Source organism: Neolamprologus multifasciatus, chromosome 1 (assembly GCF_963576455.1).
Source record: "Neolamprologus multifasciatus chromosome 1, fNeoMul1.2, whole genome shotgun sequence".
Taxonomy (NCBI): Eukaryota; Metazoa; Chordata; class Actinopteri; order Cichliformes; family Cichlidae; genus Neolamprologus; species Neolamprologus multifasciatus.
Window position 1 is genome coordinate 21,525,428 of NC_140439.1, and position 21,624 is coordinate 21,547,051.

The following is a 21,624-nucleotide window of genomic DNA, read 5'->3' on the forward strand; positions in this document are numbered from 1 at the left end:
ATTTATTGAGAGCTGGGGGGTGTCATGAAGAATCAGGACAGGAAAACCAAATAGAAATTGATTTCTGCCTTGTGTTGGTAATGAGCTGCTGTGCTACTTTCATATAATTGTATAATCAGGCAAGATAGCTGGTACATTATTATTCAATTTTCACTTTTTAACATCTGTCAAACCTTCATAAAAAGTTCTAATATCCTGTGGCAAAATATTGCTGCTGTGTTTGAAAAATTGCTTAATCTGTCATTATAAATAATTCAGTTTCTTGGCTTATTTCAGATTTGTTTCATTGTGATTACACATGAATCTTCTTTATGTCTTTAAAACTTTCATTTGACATGTCAAGATTAAGTACAAAGTGCATCAACGTATTTGCATAAAACATCTGTACTGACGTTTTTTTTGTTTTTTTGCAGTAGCGCAAGTGAAATTGTGACTTGATTGACTATGTTTTTCCCCCTTCTTCCATCTCACAACTTTACCTTTTTTTTTTCTTTTTTTTTGCCTGAACAGAAATGTATTTTGAGCTTTCAGTGTGGCCACTGATGTGAAAACCAACATGAGAAAAACACTATTTATATTCTTGAAAGGGATCGGGAAGGTGGGGCCAGAAATGTCCTGATCAAAACGTCACACTTTGTGTTTTTTAAATTTTATTAATTAAATTATTTTATCAGTTTAACATAAGCTAAAAGATTGCATTCCAGAGTTTTCAGATGTACAGCATGACTGATTTATTATACAAGCTCAGAGTTGTTTTTGAAACATGTTTTTCCACAAAGCTTCAAACAAATGGCACTTTATGTCATTCCACATGTACCTCTGAAAGATATGTTTGATGTAAGAGGGGCCATTGCAATTGAGTTTACAATTTGATATCTTGTTAGTAATGATGGCGTGACACGCAACCAACCAATCTTACTCTGTTTACATGCCCAGACATTTTCGAGGAAGTCTATGGCTGTATCCCAATTCAGGGTCCGCAGCCTTAAAGTACGCAGCCTCAACGGTCCTCAAGGGCCGCGTACTTAAAGACCGCTAAGGCCGGAAGTGCGAGGCTTGTGAAATGGGACGGTCTAGCCTCCGTCGCGCTGCCCAGGTTGCCTAGCAACCATGATACTAACAGCTGGAAACGTTTCATACAGCTTTGTTTGACAGAAATGAAGGAGAAAATTTGTTTGTTTGTTTCTACATGAGCTTTGATCATTCTCGGTAAGATTAAGCTCAGCTATTGAACGGCGTATATTTTAAAGTAAAGGCTGTAAAACCAAGTTAGTACAAACGTCACTAATGTCACATAACTTTGCCGACATGTGGCCAACAGTAATGTTTTAATGTTCTTCGTTATTAAACATTTGCACATAAATAAGTGACATAATATTCAGTACTTACTTAAAGTTTACTCTTCGGCCGCCCTTCATCCGCCGTTTTTTTTTTTCGGCAAAATTATCCACACCCACCGCTGCGCTATGCATTCTGGGATATGTTGGGCCACGAAGTCTACACCGCCACGTCCTTAAAATTCAGGGAAATGAAGGACGCATTTGAGGGCCGCAGTTCGAGCAGCCTTCGCATTGGGACAGCCTTCGTCGCGTCGCGGTGACTTAATCGGCCTTAAAATGCGGCCTTTAAGGCTGCAGACCCTGAATTGCGATACAGCCTGTGTTTCATGTAACTTAGGTTATTTCACTTTCGCACAGCTGCTGTTACTTGGCCTTCTCACAGTCACAGCTTCCTGCAGATATTTTTTGAGTAATGTTGCGTGAATTTTTGTTGTGGACTTGATGCCTACAGGTTTTTGCCAACCCACTTAAATTTTTTTTTTCTGTATGATATAAAATGTTAAGGAGAGACATTTTAGTTGCCCCGAGCTGTCGGGTGCCTGAGATATTGTCTTAGCCGGGCTGCCAGGACCCAGCGTGCATGGCAATGCGAGGCTCAGCTCAGTTCTGATCCATGCTGTGACCATGTCTTTGCTTCCTGTCAGCAGGTTTTTTATCTCTCTCTCTCTGTCTTGCACTTTCCTGCAGGACTTGAGAGTGAAAACAGATTGCTCTGTAGTGATGATGCTTTTTCAGTAAAACTCACTGGCAGTTTAAATGAATTTTTTGTTGCTATTAGTCTGAAGTGAACTATGTAGTTCCTAATAGCGTTGGATAGTATTGTCACGTAATGATTTATTGTATTTTTTTTATTGTCACAATAAAAATGGAAAAGGTTTTAAAAACAGAAGAAGCATAAAAGTAAAAGAAAGCAATCCAAAGGAACCAACTCCTGCAAAAGGGTATTAATAGAGATGTTAATGCAAGCAACTAAGAGCTTCATTTTGAAAGTAATGTATTTTGCAACCACTGGAAATGAAAATGCATTAAAAATCTCAATTGAATTCCAATTTTTGTGCATGTTATTTTATAAATTATAGATACACATAAAGGTTGTGTACATTATGTTATAAATCACGTACACAAACATCAGGTCATTTTTCCTGTCTTCCTCCGCTTACCCCTATACAAGTTGGGGCGATGGCTGCCCCTCCATGAGCCTAGTTGTGCCACAGGTTTCTTCCTGTTAAGGGGGGGGTTTTCATTCCCAGCATCCCCACGGACTTGCTCATAGGGTATTGTCTGACTGTTGGGTTTTTGTCTCTTATTGTAGGGTCTTTACCTCAAGGAGGTTAATGTGTTAACCTCCTTGAGGCAACTGTTTGGTGCTATATAAATAAAACTGGATATAAATTAAATACATGCATATTTACATGGTAGTGATGACTTCATGTTAAGAATGCAGTGTATTTTATGGCTACAGTTTAGGTAGTCCAGTCAATGTTGTATTTCAGTTTGGCTGGAATGTTGACATGCAAGTAGAGCAATCCTCGCTTTTACCTTTTTTGGATTTTTGTGTGTGTGTGTGTGTGTGGTGTGTGTGTGTGTGTGTGTGTGTGTGTGTGTGTGTGTGTGTGTGTGAACTATGAGTTGTGAGGCATGCAATGACGTGGAACAAATGAACTCACATAGTACTGGTTTGATGTTTAAACCTATTAGATCTGGTTTAACTTCCTGAAACATCCTGATCAACACATTTTTAGTAATACACAGTAGCTCATTAAATATAGTTGATTTGAATTCTTTGTTGTCACTGAGAGAAGGAAGTGCCTCTTTTACCTTTTAAACATTGTGTAGTTGCCTGCATTTTAGATTCTTTTCAGGCTTGTAACATTCAGAATGTGATGTTTACACACAACATGAAAAAAAACCTGCTTAGTAAGATGTCTGTGTATGGGAATCAAGAATTATATAGAGATTTTAGTAAGTAAAACAACATTACATTTTGTTATATTGTTTATGTTTACAATTACACCTTTTATCGCTGCCCAGGAGGTTTTGGTAATGTTTGCTTGCATGTCATTCTGCCTGTAGAACACAATTACTTGAAAAAGATTTGGGTGAATTTTGATCAACTTTTGGGGGAGGTGGAAGTGGGGGTACTGCTATCAATCATTTAAAATTTGGCTTACATCCACCAAGGTCTTAATTAAAATAAATTGCGCCATATCCATATTTTCACCGCACTACAAACATAAAGTATATTTAAAAACAAAACAAACAATGAATATATAGAAAATACAAAACTACTCCCTTAAAAGTAAGTACTGCCCAGAGAGTGAGCTGCCTTGGCGGACGTTTGCGCTCTTGGCGTACTACTTCTTGTATTTGTTTTGCAACAATAACCTGTGTGTGTGGGTTGCAGTAAGATGGTACATTTTTTTGTTAGTGATAGTTTTCTCAGGTATTTGAAAGCTGCATAAAATGTTAACCTGCTCTTACAACTGGCTTAACTCTGTAACCCTTAATATAAGCTAAAAGATTTCATTCCAGAGTCTTTAGATGGAAAGCATGACTGATTTATCATACAAGCTCAGAGTTGTTTTAGAAACATGTTTTTCTACCGTGAAGGCATCCAGAGATACCTGTCAGCATTCTTTTTGAAACCGTGTACATAAAGAGGTCAAATGTGACATGATATCTTACACACACACACATTGCATACTTCATTATATACATTATATACGAATGAAGTTGGTGAGACCTCCTGCAAAGGTTGATCTGTGTTGTCTGTGTAGTTTGCAAACATTATTTTCCTTGTTTAATGAGAACTAAAGAAGATGGTTGTTGGAATATTTTCTAAGTGCATTCATAGACAAGTCCATGCTAGCCTGGAGCAGCCTCTCCCTGTTTGGGGAGTTATGCCTCCCACTGACACGGAAATTATGTAGTTGTCAACAGAACAGTGCAGTGTAAAAATGCAGATAATGTGGATCATCTACATCGTCTATTTTTGCATTTTTGAGTCTAGGTATCTCTTAGTCATGTGCAGAAAATCCTACAGTACAAAAAGATTAGAACTTGATCTTACTTACAAATCCTTAAATTGAGTCATAGCTGAGGATTTTTTTAAGGCCACCAGAGTTACACAGACACCGACAGACAGACAGATAGATGGACACACACACACACACACACCCCTTTGAGTGTAGATTAGCATTTAAACAGCCTGCAACGAGCTCACACAATGCTATACAGTACTACTGAAACAGACCCTCGTCACCTGATCGTATCATGTGCTCCTCACTTGTATTTTAAACTGAACACTAGCTTTGTTTTTGTGAAAAGAACAAAGAAAAGGGTCGGTATGGATGCCGGTAGGGTTTTACCTCAGGGGATGTTATAGCAATTGGCTGAATAAGCCTGTTAAGCATGTTTAGCGAGTGAGGGCTTGTACTAAAGCTAGCCAGTATTGTAGAGATCGATTGCTCCATAGGCCATTTCCATTGAAAGATTTGCACGTCAGGAAAACCATGGATAGAAATGATAAAAACGAATTATCTCAGAATTGCATGCTAATCTACAGTGGAAAAATGTCAGTGATACGTGAATAAAATTCTAATTATCATTTGATTAATAAAAACAATATAAAAACCTATTAGTTTTGATACTGTTGTTGACCAGTACTGTAAAGCTGTTGAACTCTCTCTTTCAGGTCAGTTTGGGAACCCTTTGAACAAGTATATTCGCCACTATGAGGGTTTATCATATGACACAGAAGCCTTGCACAGCCGTCACCAGAGAGCTAAAAGGGCGCTCTCTCCTCAAGACAGCACCGTGCAGCTGGACTTCCATGCACACGGAAGGTCAGTTTAAGTAGAAACACACACAGCCTTCCTCATGTAGTCACTCTTTCTTTCTGTGCTGACTCAGTTCATGTCCAAGTCTATTATTCTTGTGCTCAGTAATTTATATTCCAGCCCTAGCAACAAACAAGAAGTATTTATTTTTATTACTCAGGGTTTTTTTTTTATTTTTTTTTTTTAGTAATGTAAAACACCTTTTCATAAATTCTTACTGCTTTGTGGTTTGTGGTGATATTTATCAGGTTTTGTTTTTTCTAGTCTTGGTCTGTGCGCACTTTGTTGCCACTGCAAGATTATACTGCACCTTTTTGCATGGATGATCAGCAAGCCGTATATTTGCCTGTCAAATTGATAAGTGCAAGCTCTGTTGCCTAATGCCTTTATACATGACATATTGTGTATTTTGTGACTTGGTTATGCTGGCTCCCTGTTAAAACTAGAGCTGCAGCCAATATGAAATGTTTTTTCAGTGTTATCATACTGGCAGACATACAGTACATACCAGCGAATTGCAAAAGAGCTAAGAAGAATAGCCTTGTATAATTTGTAGTATAATTAGTATAATTTGATTTTCCTTTCTAGCTCTTGTTATCATCTTGGACATGGGCGGTGATATTTGAGATCAGTGATGCTTGGTGATTGCCCGTCAAGATAATACATGGCTTGTTTTCCTATTAAGTATGTACAGCTAATAAATTACTGTGGAAATTAATTTGCTCACCATGGTTTCAGTTTGTGTTGGTTGTGGCTGTATATACAGAGCTGAGCTGAGAGATGGAGTTGTAGAAAGGTCAATGGAAAATATCTCTTTATTATTTGGCTAATATACTAGTTATAGTCCTTAAGATAAGACTCATTGCTCAAAGTTCAAACTCAGGTTTTTTCATGTTTCATTTTAACCTGAGAGATTCAGTTTTCATTTATATACATTATCCAAGGATGACCCTTCATCAAACCCATGTTATCTGAGTGCAGTGGTGCCACCCTTGTTTTGGAAACGGGCAACAACACAAATGTTCCCAGATTTGTATCAGCTGAATTTTTGCCATCTCCTGTAAAGGAACAACACTCTGCAACAAAAATGTGTAAGAATTACACATTTTCACATGAACTTGTGAAACGCAGTTAAAGCAGTCAATGCTGTTTATTCATTTTGCAGAAGGTACTTTTAGGTGTGTTTTCAAAAGGTTATTAAGAATTTAAACATTTGTTTTTTAAAATGGCAATCGGGACTGATACTACTTTTTAGTGTTTTTCTAATCAGAGTACTTTCTGTGACAGCCTCATTTACACATTCACGCAGGGCTTTAACATTTGCATTTTTAAGCACTTTGTCTAAAATTCACATACTCACACTCCAGTGGATACATTGGGGCAACTTGGGTTTCAATATCTTGCCCAAGGACACTTTGACTTGTATGGTGAGTTCCCAGTTGGAATGTGTTTTTGACGAATGCCCCCTCAACTTGGATTTTCCACCCAGAAAGCCCGTTGTTAGCAATCCAAATGAGCAATCCAAATGGGGGCACTGAACATAAAATGATAGGGAAACCGTAAATTTTTAAATCTGTACTGCCACTGTTATTTGCGACTCACTAAATAAGGCATACACAGAGGAGTGAGCAGGCTCTATCCACGAATGTGTTTTAAGTGCAAAAAAAATTTAAACAAAATGCTGTATTGCTAGTGATACCTGAATGGCTGTACCTTGCTAAGAACTGAAACAAATCTTATTTTTTCTTGCTTTTTCTGAAGCATACTAACTTGAAATGTGGGATGCAGTAGTAGACTGGAAGAACCAGGGATCAAAAAGTAGATGATCTGGTCTACCTTGTTAGCCACAGGTACCCTTCTTTTGGTCAAAATGTTCGCAATGATAATAATTTGGAACTTGTATTATTCCTAATCTACACGAATGAATTTTTAATTTAGCATGACATCCAATCGTTTTAAATATGTCCATGCAGTCCATGTCTTTGTGAGACAGGTATATTTAAATATTTAAATATATTTGAATAAAGAGGCACTGTAAGACAAAACTATGTAAATGCTCAACAAAACCAAAGACGAGCAACATTGATTGTTTGGTTATTATTTATTCTAGCCCCGTCTATGTGAATACATTTATGAAACTAGACCTTGAATGATTTTTAAGATCAATACCAATATTTGGTGATTTTAAATTCCAATATATTGGCCAATATTTTTTTCAGGCACATGAAACAAGCATCTGTTTATTATGTGTAGTTATTTATGAGTACTTGCTAAAATATTATGACAATACAGTTTATAATCTTGTTTTATTGTCACAGGTTATGAATTACTCATTTATGTTCTGTCTAAGTCTGTGCGGATCAGCTGGTTGTTGTGTTTGTGGGTTTGAAACACATGTTGCCAGTAGGGAAGTTGCAAACTATGCAACTCAAACATTCATGAATCAGCTGAAGCGTGTTCCTCCTGTCTCTTCTTTCCTTTTAAAAAATATTTAAATTAGTGGCGGTTATAAACTCTGATTCCAGTATATTCGCTAATGTTTTTACTGACGTTTTGTGCAGTGATACTGTTTCACTCCTTTTTTTTAAATTCTTTTTTTCTTTTTTCTTTTGTCCTTTCTTTCAGTTTTTTGGTATATTGATACCAGTGGCTTTTTACCCAACTTTTGTGCTTTTTCCAGTTGTTGCTGAATCTTGCAGAACTTGTTAGCATTGCCTTATTGGGTTGGCCAAAAAATGAGATCACTCTCAAAAAAATTCAGCTTATAGGAAAGATTCTGCTCAATCATCAATCATCTGCATCATTTGTGAATCATAAAAAGCTCACTTGTAAGTAAAAGCCTTTGACTCTGCAGCAGCAGGAGCAGTAAATGGTCTACTGCTTACTCCACAAATACATAAAGGTGGGTGGTTCATGCTTGGGATTGACTGTATTCAGCATCCTAAATCTAGGATTTTTGACTGCGTAAGTGGATATCACTTCTTTAACCGTATGAGCTTTCTTTCAATTACTTCCCTGTCTTGTTATATAGGTTGCCACTGTAAAGTGAGGCAGCTTTTTATCTATGGCCCTGGAACTGAGATTGGTCTGAGGCTCCAAATTTAAGGAGACACACTCTTCCTATTCCACTGTGTACGTTTCTGTCAGGTGGCAAAGGAGGCTTGTCATGCTTCCACTTTTAGTTTGAACTGAGTTTTTTACTTTACATGGCACAGTTGTCTGTTTGAGGTTATATTGAAGCATATGAGTAAAATTTAGGTGTTTTAAATGAAGAAGCTCACACTTGCAGGCTTATTTCATTTTTGTAGACTAGACATTTTGCACATTGTGCAAAAGCGAAACTTAGATTAGTTTGAAAAGTCATGTAGCTCTACTGCCTGTTTGTGAGATAACCACTTCAACTCTCTGAGGATACTGCAGTTTCCAAAAACGGCTGCAGTATACCTGCTGTACATCAGTATGATTTATATTATGCAAGCATTAAGGAGCAAGAACTGCACAGATAATGCTGCCTACCTGTTACATTTGAGCTCTAAAAAGTTTCTTAGATTTTTCTTTGAAATAAGTGGACACTTAGCTTTACAATTCTGGCAACAGTTATAAAGTGTCCAGTTTTCTGCAGTATCCCATAGAGTGTAAAAACCTTTGTACATATTAAAACTGTGTGTCAGGTATTACTTGATGTTCACATCACATTGCATACTAGAACTTCTTTTCTTCTCCTCATCCCTAATCAGTCAGGGCAGATGGCTGCCCCTCCCTGAGCTTGGTTCTGCTGGAGGTTTCTTACTGTTAAAGGGGTTTTTCCTTCCCACTGTCGCCAGGTGCTTGCTCCTAGGGGTCATCTGATTTTTGGGGGTTTCTCTGTATTATTCTAGGGTCTTTACCTTCTAATATGCTGTGTATGGAGGCAACTGTTGTTGTGAGTTGGTGCTATATAAATAAAACTGAATTGAATTAACCTGTATCAGAGATGAGGAGCTATAGAGATGTGTTAAAAAAAACAAAGTGAACTAATAATTGACCACTTTCTTTCAGTTTTTCAAAGCTGAGCAATAATATTAATAAAAGTAGCTGTACCACAGACTATAATACTATGCCACTTGACATTAAGCTTGTGTCTTATGTCCTGACTGAATTCATTTAGTGTGTGCAAATTAAGGCTAACACTCTCCCTTCTGTGAAAACTCAAGGCCAGGCTGTTTGGCACTGTAGAGGTTTGTTGTAACGAGAGAAAAGCGTTCTTGTGTATGCCCACTCGCATGAGTATTTGTGGCCAGATCAGGTGACAGAAAAAGGCAAGTCACAGGGTCTCTGTGTAGGGCTTCTTTACAAAGTGAAGTGCCATGGCAAGCATGTGCTAATGCAGTGCTTGTGATATAATTCACATTTCTTTGTAGTTTATAACCTAATAATGTATTAATAAGACACATAAGTGTTTTTTTCCTTAAAGGTATAAAAATATTTGACAAAAAACACATTATTATTATTATTGTTATTATTATTATTATTGTTATTGTTATTGAAGCAGTCAAACAATGCGGCTTATCCATTAATGAATGTAAAAGTTAAGGTTCACACCACATTTTACCACTTTAACCAGAATCTCTTAGGATTGCTTCCCAGTTATGTCTTGATTTCATCTCTTACTCTCCTCTCGTTGTCCTTGTTTCCCACTTTCTGCACTGATATTTAACAACTTCTGAACTGATTTGATTTCTTCCAATTAAGTAATTTGGTAATGCTATGATTTTACGATGATTCATTGTGACCAAGCGACTTAATATTGTAAATAGAGCTCTATGTAGTGATAAGTAGATATTGCCCCCTTTTTAGTTGGAATTTTCTCTGTAGAAATGTCTTGAGGGCACCCCATCTCTGTGTGCTTGGCCTGCTTACTAAGCAGTGGATGACTGTCAGATGCTTGATTCAGTATGTTCAGCAATTGGGATTTGTCTGAATAATTTAGCAGTGAGCTGCTGCTGTGAGACGAGTACCACTGGGTTTATCCTTGGATTCCTCTCTTCTTGTCTTGTGGCCCATGTTGATTTGTTGGTATTTTTTCTGGTCTCTTCTTTCTTTCTCTTTTTTGTCTAGGGCACTTTATAGTTTAGTGATTAGAAACACACTAAATGTGTTTGTTTTTCCACATATTGCAGGAGAGACATGCTTCCCACTAAACCTGCTAAGATAGCTAAATCACATATACAGGTGCAGTTAAGCTGCATTGTTCTGCAAAGCCCAAGCCAACTGTTCAAGTCTTACTTCTTCATTTACTGCTTTGTTTTCTCCCCTTTCTTCGGATTTCCTGCTTCTCTGTTCTCTGAACACACTAAGCTCCTTTACAGAGTTGCTGCGCTCTGAACCTTGACTCACATGGGTGTCAACGGCTTGTGGCAGACATGATTGAGCCCCTGCAGTCTGTTGCTTCATGAACTTTGTGATGGAAAATTCTGAATAGGAAAGCCTTTTAGATGCTTTTTAGTGTATTTCTATACACCTTTTTAGCTATTATTGCAATGCAAAAGATGTAACCCACGATTCCTCTTTGCCAAGCTTCTCGATACACAGGAAACACTGCAAAAACTGTATTGTTCAACTGCTTCAGAAACAAGAGCAGCCACATCCTTTTAACAGAATAACCATTGGTTTGTGACTTCGGTGGTACACCTGGCTGCTGTGGGGAAGTTGTCGCAGGGGTGTTAACTTCTAAGATGAGGAGGCAAATGTTGCAAAAAACAGTTGCAGTTTTAAGGCAGTTAGGTTTTAGACTTTGTAAGGCTTCTTACCAACTAGTCATTCTCTTTTTGAACCCAACCACATGACAGTGCAGGTTATATTTCTAAGTGAATAATTTGCTTTGGCTGTGACCGGAATTATATTTATGAAGACAGATTTATTGTTTTAGGGTCTGGGAATTGTAATGGGCGTGCCAGTATGAGTAATAAGCCAAGGAAATTACATACTGTATCTGTTGCTATCTCTGTGTAACACTGCCGACTTCAAACAGCAGGTCATGTTGCAGCCATTGTTGTACAGGTTTAGCAGTTCTCTTATTTCATCGTCTCCTCTTCTGTGTCAAATATTTGATCCTTTTTCTTTCTCTTGGCTTCAGCTGAAATGCTCTTTGGGCAGAAAATCTGTAGACGAGGCCGGCTTGTTTTTGACCGCAAATCCACTTGATCCTTCTAGGTTATTATACATGTTTGTATCTATAAAAAGCATTCCTAATGACATAACAAAGTTTTTACCAAACTGAATACTAACCAAAAGCAAGGCTGTTTCATTGAGCATATCATTTGGTACAATGAACCAATACATGGAAAATAAACAGTAATAAAAAAGGGGTGTGAAATGAAAACTGGACTGGTAAAAACTGAATGCAGGTCAAAAAGTCATCCTGGTGAGGGAAATCCTGAACTGTCTGAGCCATGAATAATGCCTTGCTTTCTAACTCTGCCAGACACTCCCTGACACGTTGTACTGCTCAGAGCATTTATCTGCATTTTGTGTTTTCATTTTGTTTTGCTTCATGAATGTTTCCATGAATGTTGTGTAGAAATGTTACTGTAAGATCCTTAGTCTGAAACAAACCTGTATACTGGAACATCAAGAAAACTTGACGGCATACACTTTGTTCTCAGTTGTATTATGTCCTCCGTGACCTGAGATTATCTTAGCTTTGGTTTGGAGACTAATGTGCAGCTGAGGGATTGAAGAACATGCACACATCCTGCCCGACTATGATTAATCTCATGATTAATCTCATTACTATGCCTGCCTATAAGGGCAACTGTGGTATTTAAAATGAGTAAAAAAAAAAAGGGTGTGGAGTACTTTCAAAATCTGTTAAACAGCCAACTTTAGCTTAAAGATTTCCTGCTGTGAACAGCTTTTTGGCCTTACTGATGATTGTGTAAATCACACCAAAGCCAAAAAGGTCTTGAGCCATTTAAGGTTAATACTGAGTCACGTGGAGGAATTTATAATTTGTCAGGAGATTTCTGATAAGGAGTTTGCATCTGAACTGCTCAAGCCTTAGAACCTCTAACTTCTCAGAAGTGCCTCATGTGAGCACCATGTGACGTTTGCCTTTTTGCCTTTTACATCATTCTCATCATTTCCACTGAAAGTATTACATAAAACAGTGTCTGTGCACTTGCAAGGTTCATGTGGTTTTCCTTGTGACATAATTCGTCTGACTCACTGAGCTGCATACTTGGTAACAACACTAGAACGGTGAACCTCTGTAAACATTAGTAAAGTAAATAAGGCTGCTTTCTCAGCTTCCTGTCATAGATTTCCAGTGTTTGTGGTCCTTTATTCTAAAAATCTTCGGTAAGAGGATGACAAAAACACTGTCAACACTGTGAATTATGAGTGTCTGTCTGCAGGACTGTTGTCCACATGTAAATGTGGACAACAGTCCACATTTACATGTCCACATTTACACATTTCAAGTACAAAGTTTGAATGTGGTGTTAGACATTTAATGTAATTGGACATTGTTTCCTATTCTTCTTTTCAGACATTTTAACTTGCGGATGAAGAGGGATTCAAAGCTGTTTTCTCACGATCTTGTCATTGAGGTGTCAGGGGAGGAGAACCCGATTGATACATCACATATTTATAGTGGAGAGCTGTATGGTAAGTCATGAGTCTGTGTGTGTCTTTTAAAGGTAGTGTATCTGATTCATTTGTAGCCTTGTTATTTTTCAATTCAAAGCCTCTTTGTATTACCTTTTGGGTGACTTCTCAATTGAAACGTTGTTAAATGTGCAGAGTAAACAACAAATCACAAGCCAAATCTCACAGGACTTATTTTTAGCTTTTTTTCCAGTTCTTCCTGCTGCTCTTATTTCCCTCCCTTCCTGGACATCTTCCTGCTGCCTGTTTCCAGTAGAGTTCAAATGAACAAGAGGAAAAACAAGGGTGTTTGTTTTTTAGTGATTGGTCTGCATCAAACAAACAGATGGGGTGGAGAGGTGTATACTCCTTGAATATTTTCTGAGCTGATTAGAAGTCAGCTTCTTTAAATCACTAAGTAACATTTTAAAGTTATTCATGAGGCATAACTAATCCACACATGTAACAAAGCAGGAAAAGCACAGTGTGAATAAAGTTGCTTTCACAACAACTTTATTGTTGTGCTCTGTAGTTACCTTAAATCAAAACTTTTTGTTTTTTTTGGCACTGTTGTGCAGTTCATTTGTGCATGGCAGCTGCACTGCACATTCCTCATATTGATCGCCGTCTCTCTCTCTCTCTCCTCTTCTCGCTTGTGTTTTCAGGTTTTCATGTGTTTTTGTTTTTGTTTGTTTTTTTTTTAACAGTTTTGGTTCGAGTGGTTGTTTATTTGTCCACTTTGGCATGTTAGTCTTTTTTTAATTTACTTGCGACTTTAGGCTACACAAACAAATGACTTGTCTTCATCTGCTGACCCTCTTCCTCTTATATGTTTCAGGAGAAAAGGGCACACTGACACATGGCTCTTTGGTTGATGGGCGATTTGAGGGCTTCATTAAAACCCAACAAGGAACATACTATGTTGAACCCTCAGAAAGATACCTAAAGGACAGGAGTGTGCCCTTCCACTCTGTCATTTATCACGAAGATGACATCAGTAAGTAGGCTCTATATTTACATTTGTGTTCTGATGTTTAGTATAGTGAAAAATACATAAAGCTTGTTGGACAAGTGGTATTATTTTACAAAGTCTGAAACATTTCTTTATAGAAAAGCTTTCTTTTTATACTCCTGGCAAATGTCATTAACTTGGTGAAGAAGTGTTAAATACACAAAGGAAAATTCTGTTATATTTTTTAAATAACAAAGTGAAATTTGATTATTATTATTATTTTTTATTCAGTTGCAACAGAAGTTGTTGAATCAGCGTGCCAGACAAACGCTTGGGGCCTTAGACCATTGGGGGCTCTCTAAAGAGTAACAAGCTTATCTTCCTCCTTAATCTTAGCTGGGAAATTGCATAAATGAGCCCATTTTTGTAGCACACCAGCTGTTTCGAAATGTGAGACTGTCTCGCCTGCTGATAATACATTTAAATAACTGACATTTGATCAGAATATGTGTAGCTGTGATTGATATCTATGCTGTCCAAATAACATTGTTATTATACATTGAGACTAAATTGGTACTTGAAAGTCATATTTAATAGTTTAGTTTATGAGCTTAAAACTGAGTGAAGGACAGAGTAGTAGTAGTAGTCGTCGTAGTAGTAGTAGTAGTAGTAGTAGTAATAGGATATTGTTCAGCATCCTGAGTCATGGACAGGGTGTTCGGTATCTATTGAAAACTGGATCGGAGAATGTAAATGGCTTACATCCACTGCTTTTGTCAGGCTACAGAGCTATAGAACCAGGACACTGCAAGTTTCTCAGTGTTTTCGATGAAGATGAGCAAATCTGAAATTATTTTGAGGTTGATTTCAACCAAGCTGAAAAAACATTTGCACAGTGCGTGAGTCAAAATGCAATTCAGTAACTTGGGACTTACAAATTTAGTATGAAGGCTCTTTCATATGGAAACAGGCATGCAGTGCGCTAACTGCAAGGTTAAGTTCTGGCTCAAAAGCTCTATGTTGAGTTGGCTGCTACACTCACGGTCTTCGTGTGTACTAAATGACATTCTGCATTTCTACTGGTCGCACAAATGTATGCAAGTGCTTCCTGCATTTAGCAGCATGGCAGGGAATCTGATATGAACCCTATGCTGGCTTTAGACTAGCACACAAACACACGTCTAAACACATACACTGGTATATACTCTGAATTTGCTGAAGGAAATTTAGGAAATATGGATTTAGAGTCTCAGACTGTGCCTAATGATTTGTTGAATTCATGTTCTAACAGCAGGAGCATGAAATTCTGTCAGTAATGAGATAGAAGAAGCATATTGGAAAAATTAAACCAACAAATGGTACAATATAAAAGTACAGCAAGTGCACTTATTTAAAAAACAAAAAAATAATAGCTGTTATCCCCGTCAGGGCCGTCTCCTCTTAGCGAGAAACCACTCAAGACATTGCAAGAGCCTTCCCTAGAAATCACTGACCGCCTCAGGTTTGCATTTGAGACATGTGATACATCTCTGCCATTTTTAAAACAGCAAAGATAGATGGGCAGGCAGACAATAGCATGTGCCACAGGTTAGGTTTACAATCAGTTTCCCAGGGCATTACAGTAGAGCTCAGTATTTATCGTGTGACCCTGGGGCTCTAATTCAAAGCTCACAGCTCCTGTGAATGTCATAGTAAGAGATGAAGTTGCTCCTTGTTGCACTTCTCCCCTGATGTGCCACTTTTCTCCCGCTGAAAACTGTTTGTAGTCTTTGGACCAAAGCTGGAGACCTAGCTTTCCTCATTATTGTTCATCCTGAACGTGAAATTTAGGTCAGTTTGACAAAGAAGTTCATGTTTGCTTTCAGCACGAGTTTGTGGTCAATGGTGAAATTCAGTGGTAAGAGAAGTGCTGGGAACTATGTAAGAAAACTACCCTCAGTGCAATAACTGCCACACTTTAATGAAGTGCTAACTTTACTCTTTATGAGGGTAATCAAAGAAAAGGTTTTGTCACAGTTTCCACAGTGGAATTTATGACTTCTTAAATTTCCTAAGAAACATCAAGTGGAACTGAAATTATTTATGTGGTGCTTTCATTAATTCATCCATCTTCCCTTAGTGTTGCAACTATAATCAACTCTTTTGCCCTTTTAAATTTTCTACTTCCCTACTCATCATTGCTAATCAAGAGTGAAGTAGCACATCAACTTGTGTGGAAGTGTGTTTTTCATTAAAACACTTCTGCTGCACGTAGTCCCTGCTAACATCTGCACTGGGTTGTAAAGATAAAACAAGATGTGCTTTCTGGCTGTGTACCGTGATTTTTGAAACTCAAATATGTATTTATCAGACATATTTTTAAAACTTCTCTGAACAATTTTAAGGTAGTCGGAATGTATCACCCTTGTTTTAAGATAATTAGGTGACATTTTTATGAACCTTGAAGGTCTAATGTGACGAGGAGGCATCTGTCTGCCCAGTTGCCCTTGTTTGTCTGCCCACAATTCATAGGAATTGCTGCTCTTCCTATAGATTTGTACAGAATTTAAGCAAACTTATAAACAGTGATCAGCTAATGGATCTTCACCAAGGCTTTGCTTAAGATGACGGTCATATTTGTCACCTTACAAGGAATTTTTAATTTTCCCAAGAATTCCTGCTGCTTGCACAGTGTCAGTCATGTTTTAGTGAAAGCTGCACACAGTGATCACCCAGTGAGACTTCATCAGGACTGTGCTCAAGCTCAAGGTCACACATGTTGTTTTATGGGCAATAACCTGTGAATTGTGATGGATCTTGTGCTGTCTCATTGACGTTGTGGTTTTCAGATGACTGTGAACTGTACATGGATAGTACCCAGCAGTAAAACTGCTCACAACAAACTGGGGGATTTTTTGTGTGAAGTTTCTGTACAGTTTTTTATTCAGGTATCAGTGAAATGGGTGGAGAAGGCTGATTCTTTTTATTTATTTATTTTCTAAGACTCAGAGGAGCCTTTGCTTCTGATTTGGCCTTTCTCTTAAGCTTTTTACTTCTGTCCAAACTGCAAAAGCCTTTTGATTAGCAGTTGAATGAGACACCATTCACTGTGAGGACAAAGACGACTTTCTTTGAAAAAAATTCAAAAGCACATTGCACACAGTGTATTTGGTCATTTCAGTGAGTTAAAAGAGGAGACGACGGACCTGTTTTCATTTAGGAAACATGTTTCTGAAGTCAGTGTTATTGTTTATGACACCATTATCTGTTATGGTGTCAATAGTAATATGCAGAAACATTGAAATCCAACATTCACAAGGCTTCACTCAGTGTTGAACTCTGGATCTGCTTGTAGTCTTAACGAAGTGTAGTGTATTTTGTTCAGATGAAAACAGAGACTTTCAGTCAATTTGTAGATATGATCAGTGGAGCCCGTGATTGTAAATATGCAAGAATTTCTTTTCCATTGCTGTAACATGATTAGTTTGTTTGAATTTTGTATTGAACTTGAGCAGGCCCTAATTTCCTTACAGTGGTGGTCTATTGGTTTTGCTTAACACCTGGGCAGCACGGTGGAACAGTGGTCAGGCCTGTTGCCTCACAGCAAGACGATCCTGGGTTTGCCTCCCACTTGGCCTTTCTCTGTGAAGTTTGCATGTTCTCCCTGTGTTTGGGTGGCTTGTAGTGACACAAATTGGTTCTCTTCAAGTTTTCTCCATGTGAAAACAAACCAAACCAGGGGGAAAGGCTGCAAGTTTACAAACTCATCAACTGATTCAAAACAGAGTAAACAAACGATTGGTGTGAAAGAGCCCACAGATTACAAAGCAATTTAAAATTAAACCAAATGTTCCTGCAAACTCTGTCAGTCTCTGCTTTATTTTGTGGCTTTTGAGCCAGGTCATAAAATTTGTTTGCCTTGATTTTTTTAATAAATGAGAAAAGAGGCCTAGTTGCACAGATTTTTAACTAGTGGAGTCAGGGCATGCATAATGCCTTTCTCTTCTTGTACTGAATGTTAAAATAAAGCTATAAATGACTGATGAAGATAACTGAATGGATATGGTGAAAGGCACTCAAGAAAATTTTTCTCTCCTTCTGTCTGACAGATTACCCTCATAAGTATGGTTCAGAGGGTGGCTGCGCAGACCACTCTGTGTTTGAGAGGATGAAGAAGTACCAGGCATCAGCAGAAGAGCCAGCCAGAGTAAGTGTCATTAAGAACAAGAGAACAAGAACAGTTGAACAGATAAACACAGGCAGACAAGACTCGTGATATTACATGAGCTTATTTCCACCTTACCTTACACTGTTAGTTAACAGCAAGGTGGAAGTGTTTGACCTTACTTAAAATGGCAGTATAAACTTTTTAGCCCAGGAATTTTTTAGGGGATAAAAATGTTGGATTGTTTTCAAAACCGGAAATGTGCTTATTTCCCCAGACGCCATTGAACTATGCTATCGATAACAAGCATAACGTAACATTTTCTTTCCAGGATGTGACACGTGTGTTGGAAGATGAGGAATCTAAAGATACTCCTGTCATTTTGAGAAAGAAGAGGGCGACTGGTAAAGAAAAAAACACCTGTCAGCTCTACATCCAGACTGACCATTTCTTCTTCAAACGCTACGGCTCAAAAGAGGCTGTGCTTGCTCAGGTATGAGGAAATGCAGTATGTGAAATCTTTGTTTTCTTTTCTTTCTTTTTTTATTTAAAAAAGCCTATTTTGCTTATTTGCTGATTAGCATTAGCTCACACCCCTTCCCTTGTTTTAGCTGCTGCCTCCCAGTGACTTCATGCTGGATTACCAAATCAAAACATTTCTGTGGAGTTGGATTTTTGGGCTAACTTGCTGCTGCTACATCCTGACAGCAGATTTTAATTTCCTAATCCGTAACTTATACTTTTAATAAGTTTAGCTGGACAGAAGTTCGTAATCCTTAATCCATTCATTCTTAATGTTTTAGCTTTTTTCATAGCTGACCACAAAGTCAAACTTGGCATCTAACATTCATAGGCTGAAAACAAATGCCTACTTATGTGGTGTGTTGAATGTAGCATTATTCTAGTAGCACGGAATTTAGCCAGTAACCTGTAGCAGAGATGAGGAGCTGCAGAGATTTGGTAATCTTATTTTTTATTTTTTAAATTTTAAACCTAATAATTCACTGCTTTTTTTTTCACTGCTGTACCTTTGTTACTGCTAATCTAAAATCTTGCACTCCCTGCAGATCTCAAGCCACGTAAAGGCTATTGACACCATTTACCAGGGCACGGACTTCCAGGGCATACGTAACATCAGCTTCATGGTGAAAAGAGTCAGGGTGAGTTTCATCTTGACATTTAGCGTCTCAAACTTCAGGCCAGCCACCATTTATAGTCCTAAATTACATAAAGTGTTACATTATTATGTTTGTTTACCATTATTTAATATGCTAGAAGTAGTTCATTTGTCATTATTAATAACAACTAAATCAACCTGCTGATATTAAAAGTTGAAGTGATCTGTCTACTTGCCTGGGATCATTCTAAACTAATCTCCTTCATTAGGGTAGTTTTGTTTTCCTACTTTTCCTTTTGATTGTTTAACTCTTTCTCACAGATCAATACCACAACTGAAGAAAAGGACCCCAGCAATCCTTTTCGCTTTGCCAACATCGGAGTGGAGAAGTTTTTGGAGCTCAACTCTGAACAGAACCACGATCAGTACTGCCTGGCCTACGTCTTTACTGACAGAGACTTTGATGATGGCGTGCTTGGCTTGGCGTGGGTTGGGGCTCCCTCAGGTTGGTACCAGACACACACACGGAGCTCTGGTAGTGACTCCCTGTGTTGCTCAGAAGCATTTAAAGTGTTTGGGTGTTTTGTAACACACCTTCACATTACTTCTATAATCATATTTGCTATCATGCCAGTTATCCATGCTATACATTATACATTTTTTTTAATTAGTCTGATCATTTTATTTTTTAAGATCACTTTGGTTCAAGAAACCAGATCTCAGTTTTAGTAGTTTGAATAGTGCTACCGCATCAGCCATAAAAAGGCTGACGGGGTATTGCTGTCACCCTGCTTGGCGTGCGGGCAACCAGGCGGGGAGACATGGACACCTAAGTTTGTGAATGCGGTAACTCGAGAATGAAGAGATGTAGGAGTTTCAAACTGATACCATATGTGCATCGACTAAAAATCTTGGAAAAGTTATAATCTCACTGATTTCAGCTGTTAGGTCAGAGGTCAAGTTTTCAGAAAATTTTGTGAAATCAGGAATGAGGGGACATAGGATTTTGAAATTTATACCGTAGGTGCATCTGCTATGAGGCTGATAGGTACCACTGGACACTGCCAGTATTTCTTTTTTTCCTGTGGTGATCAGAGGACCCAGAGTAAATGTTTGTTTATTTTCTGGCAATGCTTTGAGACCACAAGAATCTGCACAGATGGCCATTTGTATTAAGAAATATTCTAATTTCTTTATATTTATGTATGTGAGAAAAACTGTTGTCCTTGAAGTGCAAAGTATGCCAGTAGCCTCTCTTTCCTGTTGGATTTCATGCTGTGGTCTTTCCACAGATTGCTCATATAGACTGGCTTTTCCCTCACATTTGTAATTGATTGTTGTGTTTGGTGCTTCTTTCCTCTCCTTTTGAATTAGCTTGGATACCATTTCAACATGAAGTATACCGCTACAAACCCAGACGATCAATCCTGGCATATTAGCAAAACTGTAAGCTGAAAGAATTGATTGAATAAAAGACATGGAGAATAGATTGGTTGCAGTGAGCTTTGTGGTGATTGATTGAACAAAGGAAGTCTAAAAAGGCTTTCAGGCCCACTGGTGAAGCACAGCTAATGTGTGAGTTCATGTGACTAGTTGTCATGGGTGGCTTCAGTGCAGGGTTTACACAATTGCACAGGTAAAGAGTGCGATGTGTAGTAAAATGTGCACTCAGTCTCATGGTCACTTTACACAGAATGGACATGTTATTGCTTGAAGTAGTCTCATGTTTCTATGTAGCCGGAAGCGGTCTCCTAAATTCTGGATTTCTGGATATTGGGAATTGCAGCACGACTGGGAGAGTACTTCTTGTTAAGCGTGACACCCAATATATCCAAAACAAATTTTTATTTTAGATAATTTAACAGACGAATAAAGCAAAGAAACTTCAGGGGTTTAGATGTATTCAGGGGTCTTAGACTTACAGACGATTCATCCCGTTTCAGATTATTGTTCTCCCTTTTTAAAACATTTAAAACAAGTTCCTTAATTTATTGGACAACCCTTATAAGACTTTATTGTTTATTGGTTAAACCGGTATACAAATAAAACATTCTCCATCTGTTAATTACTGTAGTTTATGGTTCACTGATTTTAATAAGTTCTTTCAATTAACTGTGGAGCAGTTGTGCTTGCTGAAACTACCAGCATCTCCATGCCCTGCTACTGTGTGTCTGTATGTATGCGTGTATTTTGTTGTCTATATTGAACCAGAGGGGTGTACAATGGGTTAGTGAGCTAAAAGTAAGGCTTTGTCACCCACACTGGTGGCTAAGTCACTGTTATGTGGTAACTGTTGCTGAACACACAACCTGCTTTTGAGCAGGTTAGATTCACTGTTTTAGTTGCCACGTTTTCACGTAATGTTTTATTTATAGCATGTTTTAACTCGTATTCTTTGCTGGGCAAATAGCTTTCATATGTGCAAGCTGTCAAACCATACCAACATCAGAAATGAAGCCCAGATGTAAAGTAACAGCAGCACAGACTGTTGCATTCATGTGTGTATTCAGTTGGTGATGCAGAAAATATAAAAATGTTGTTTTTGCTTGATTCTAATCTGCTGCTAAGTTGCCTTTGACACTGCTGGAATTGCAGGTGCTAAAACA

At 38.0% G+C, this 21,624-nt stretch overlaps 1 protein-coding gene across 1 annotated transcript in view; it reads left to right on the forward strand.

Moving 5' to 3' along the window:
• adam10a (ADAM metallopeptidase domain 10a) overlaps nucleotides 1-21,624 on the forward strand; it is a 28,655-nt gene that overhangs the window by 1,329 nt on the left and 5,702 nt on the right. The window contains exons 2-8 of the mRNA XM_085145555.1: nucleotides 5,035-5,185; nucleotides 12,708-12,826; nucleotides 13,644-13,802; nucleotides 17,846-17,943; nucleotides 18,233-18,394; nucleotides 18,969-19,061; nucleotides 19,340-19,523. Of these exons, the coding sequence (XP_085001681.1) occupies nucleotides 5,035-5,185; nucleotides 12,708-12,826; nucleotides 13,644-13,802; nucleotides 17,846-17,943; nucleotides 18,233-18,394; nucleotides 18,969-19,061; nucleotides 19,340-19,523 (966 nt within the window). The remainder of the gene's footprint in view (nucleotides 1-5,034; nucleotides 5,186-12,707; nucleotides 12,827-13,643; nucleotides 13,803-17,845; nucleotides 17,944-18,232; nucleotides 18,395-18,968; nucleotides 19,062-19,339; nucleotides 19,524-21,624) is intronic.